This window comes from Populus nigra, chromosome 8, assembly GCF_951802175.1.
Source record: "Populus nigra chromosome 8, ddPopNigr1.1, whole genome shotgun sequence".
NCBI lineage: Eukaryota > Viridiplantae > Streptophyta > Magnoliopsida > Malpighiales > Salicaceae > Populus > Populus nigra.
This window is the reverse complement of record NC_084859.1, coordinates 2,433,762-2,437,579: the sequence shown is the minus strand read 5'-3', so window position 1 is coordinate 2,437,579 and position 3,818 is coordinate 2,433,762. Positions and strand designations below refer to the sequence as shown.

Genomic DNA, 3,818 nt, shown 5'->3' with positions numbered 1-3,818 from the left:
AAAGTTTTTTTATTTTTTTCTTTAATATTATCATATTAAAGTTGATGGAGCTCTCAATAAATTTTTGATTCACATCATATACATTATATTTTTGTATTATATAAGAGAATTTTTAACAATATAATCCATTAAAAAATAATTTAGAAATATTATAATATAATATTATTTTGGGTAATAGAAGATATTTTAATTTTATAACATTAGTAAATGAGATTCAAAGTTTTATCAATGTTTTATTCAATAGTTTTGAATTATATGTATTATTAAATACATAAATAAATCATATGTTGGGTCCTGCCCCTAGTAAGATCTATTAGAGTTGGGTCCTGTGGGGGCAGGATCCAAAATAGCTTTGGGTCTAGCTACACAACAGACCCAATAAATTTAGGGACCTAAAAACACTTGGTCCGGATCCAATTCTCTTAGGTCCTATGTCCAGACCCAAAACTAATGGGTTCTGAGTCCGGATCTAATTTTGGTCCTGCGTCAAGACCCAAAGGAAATTGGTCATGCCTCTGGACCCAATTTTCTTGGGTCTACCTTAGGATCCATTTTGATTGGGTCTTGCCTCCGCACTCAATTATCTTGGGTTCTGTGTGAAGACTCAAGGGTGATGGGTCCTGTGTCTGGACCCATTATGATTGGGTCCTGCCTCAGGACCTAATCGAAATGGGTCTTGCTTCAGGACCCAAGGTTTTTAGGTTTTAGGTTTCTAAATATTATTATTTGTGTTATAAATATTGTTATTTTTATTATAATTAAAAGTATTAATATAAAAATTATTATTATTTGTATTATAAATATTATTATTTTTATTATAATTAATATTATTTATAAAATAATTAATAAATTTGAAAAACAATTATTATCAATATTAAAAAACATCCTTAGATTTGATTTGAATGGTAAAATTAAGAATTATTATTATTATTGTTATTATTATCATTAATAAATTTTAAAAAATACTATTATTACTATTGAAGAAATACCTTTAAAAAAAATTAAAAAATATAAGAATTTGAGTAGACAAGTTAAATAGACTCGAAGCTCTTTGGTCTAACATTGCAGTCAGACCTAACACTTTTAGTCTTATATTTTTTAATAAGTTTTATGAAAATAAAAATTTGATCCACGATGTAGCACGGGGCATCTAACTAGTAATATCTAAATTAAAATGTTTTTTTATAAAAAAAATAATAAATAAAAATACACTGAGAAACTATTCAATATATATATATCTTTTTTCGTAAATTGGACTAAAGTTATTTCGGTGACAACTTCCAAGAGAAGGAGAGCCATCCATGCTTAAGGACCAGAAAAGAATACGCAAGGTTGTAAACCTCTTTTAAATATTCGATGGGAAGGCCACTCATTTGAAAGGAACGAACCTAGTACGGATCATCTCCTTCCTCGTTAAGCTTTTCAAACGATTCTCGTTTCTGGAAAAAGAAATTAAGTCGATCTTTAGTCTTTGCAAAAAGAAAGATTCCCGAGTCCACACTATTTCACATCCACCTGGCTCACTTTAAATGCTCACTCAGCCCTCTTCATTTGAAGCATAACAAATTAAAAAATAGCAAGCCAATTATTCGAAGTTTCTCCCTGTCAACAAAATGAGTGTAGTGCTTAATCATTGTGGTTCAGTGAGTGAAGAAATGTCGAATAGCTCGGAAAACAAAGTGGAATCACTTCCACAGATCATTGAAGAAAAGCATCAAGAGCTGGTAGTCAGGCATGTCCCCATCGTATCATCATTCAATGAACGTATTCGACCTCTGCTTGATGCGGTTGACAAGCTGAGGCATCTCCAGGTCATGAAAGAAGGCATACAACTCCCCACCATTGTTGTTGTTGGTGATCAATCTTCAGGGAAATCTAGTGTTCTTGAATCACTAGCTGGTATCAGCCTCCCTCGTGGCCAGGGCATCTGCACCAGAGTACCTCTCATAATGAGGTTGCAACATCACACAGCTCCAGAACCAGAGCTTTCCTTGGAGTTCAATGGCAAAACAGTACCTACCAGTGAAGCCGAAATCGCCCATGCCATAATTCTTGCCACTGATGAGATTGCAGGCAATGCTAAGGGCATATCAAACACACCATTGACTCTGGTAGTGAAAAAGAATGGCGTTCCGGACCTTACAATGGTTGATCTCCCTGGAATCACTAGAGTTCCTGTCCATGGTCAGCCTGAAAACATCTATGAGCAGATAGCGGATATCATTATGGAGTACATAAGGCCTGAAGAGAGTATTATCCTTAATGTTTTGTCTGCAACTGTTGATTTTACCACTTGTGAATCTATTAGGATGTCACAGAAAGTGGATAAGAATGGTGAGAGGACTCTCGCCGCGGTCACCAAAGCAGACAGAGCTCCAGAAGGACTGCTTGAGAAGGTTACGGCTGATGATGTGAATATAGGTCTGGGTTATGTCTGTGTGAGAAATCGTATTGGTGATGAATCTTACAAGGAAGCACGCAAGGAAGAAGCTGACTTGTTTGAAAATCATCCTCTTCTATCCAAGATTGATAAATCCATTGTGGGCATCCCAGTTTTGGCTCAAAAACTGGTTCAAATTCAAGCAACTATTATAGCAAGATGCTTGCCAGAGATAGTGAGGAAGATTAATGAGAAGCTGAATGCAAGTATCTCCGAACTGAACAGGATGCCTAAGACTTTGTCCTCGGTTGGTGAAGCCCTGACAACTTTCATGGGCATTGTTGGATCCGCCAAAGAGTCGCTAAACAAGATCATTGTGAGAGGAGAATATGATGAGTATCCAGAAGATAAAAATATGCATTGCACTGCCAGATTGGTTGAAATGCTCAACCAATACTCAGGTGAACTTCGTAAGTGCTCTGAAAATGACCTTACAGGGAACTTTTTGATGGATGAGATTCAGGTTTTGGAGGAAGCCAAAGGGATTCAATTGCCAAATTTCCTTCCCCGCACCACCTTCCTTGCTATTCTGCAGAAAAAGGTTGAAAAGATATCACGCATACCAGTTGCCTTTGTTGAGAAAGTGTGGACTTACATTGAAGATGTGGTCATATCTGTTTTGATGCATCACTCGGAAAACTACCACCAGCTTCAGCTATCCACTCGACGAGCAGGCCATAATCTCATAGCAAGAATGAAAGAGCATTCTAGAAATTGGGTCACGGAGATTGTTCAAATGGAGAAACTGACAGATTATACAAGCAATCCCGAATACATGAATGACTGGAACAAGCTCATGGCTCAACAGCATGATTTCACGCGTGATGTCCTCGAAAAAGTGTACATTACTACATTCAAGATTGAAGGTTTGGGAGAGGTTCCAATTGCTGGTCTCAGGGGGTATGAGCAGCATGTTTTGCTTCAAGCTTTCGACTTGAAAATGAGAATGACTGCTTACTGGAAAATTGTTTTGAGGAGGTTGGTTGATTTTATGGCTCTGCATTTGCAGTTCTGTGCTCGAAATCTTGTGAACAAGGAAATGGAAGAGGAGATCATCCAGGAGCTTGCCGGTAGACATGATGGTGCGATAGAAAGAATGTTAGAGGAATCTCCAGCTGTAGCTGCTAAGCGTGAGAAGCTGAATGTGAGCATCAAGTTGTTGAGGGAGTCCAACAATGTCCTGGGAAACATCATGGACAAAATTGCGTCAAATATCTAGTTTGAGCACTGTTTATCTATGTATTTATCTATACCTATCTATGCTCGTTTGGCTTTTCCTTTCCTGTTTCTAAGATTGATGGCACGAAGGAGTTTGTGTCAATCTATCTTGTTTTCCTTGTGTTGGTTCTAATAGTAGTATGAAGATGTTTTCTATTTA

The 3,818-nt window shown here is 36.9% G+C and overlaps 1 protein-coding gene across 1 annotated transcript; it reads left to right on the top strand.

Annotated features, from left to right (window-relative positions):
- The first annotated feature begins 1,530 nt into the window (after positions 1–1,530).
- Positions 1,531–3,818, top strand: LOC133700726 (dynamin-related protein 4C-like). Its single transcript, XM_062124366.1, has one exon. The coding sequence runs from the start codon at positions 1,614–1,616 to the stop codon at positions 3,657–3,659; it is 2,046 nt and encodes a 681-aa protein (XP_061980350.1). The 5' UTR covers positions 1,531–1,613; the 3' UTR covers positions 3,660–3,818.

Coding starts and splice junctions, on each gene's coding strand:
- LOC133700726 (XM_062124366.1), top strand. CDS start 1,614: ATGAGTGTAGTGCTTAATCATTGTGGTTCAGTGAGTGAAGAAATGTCG.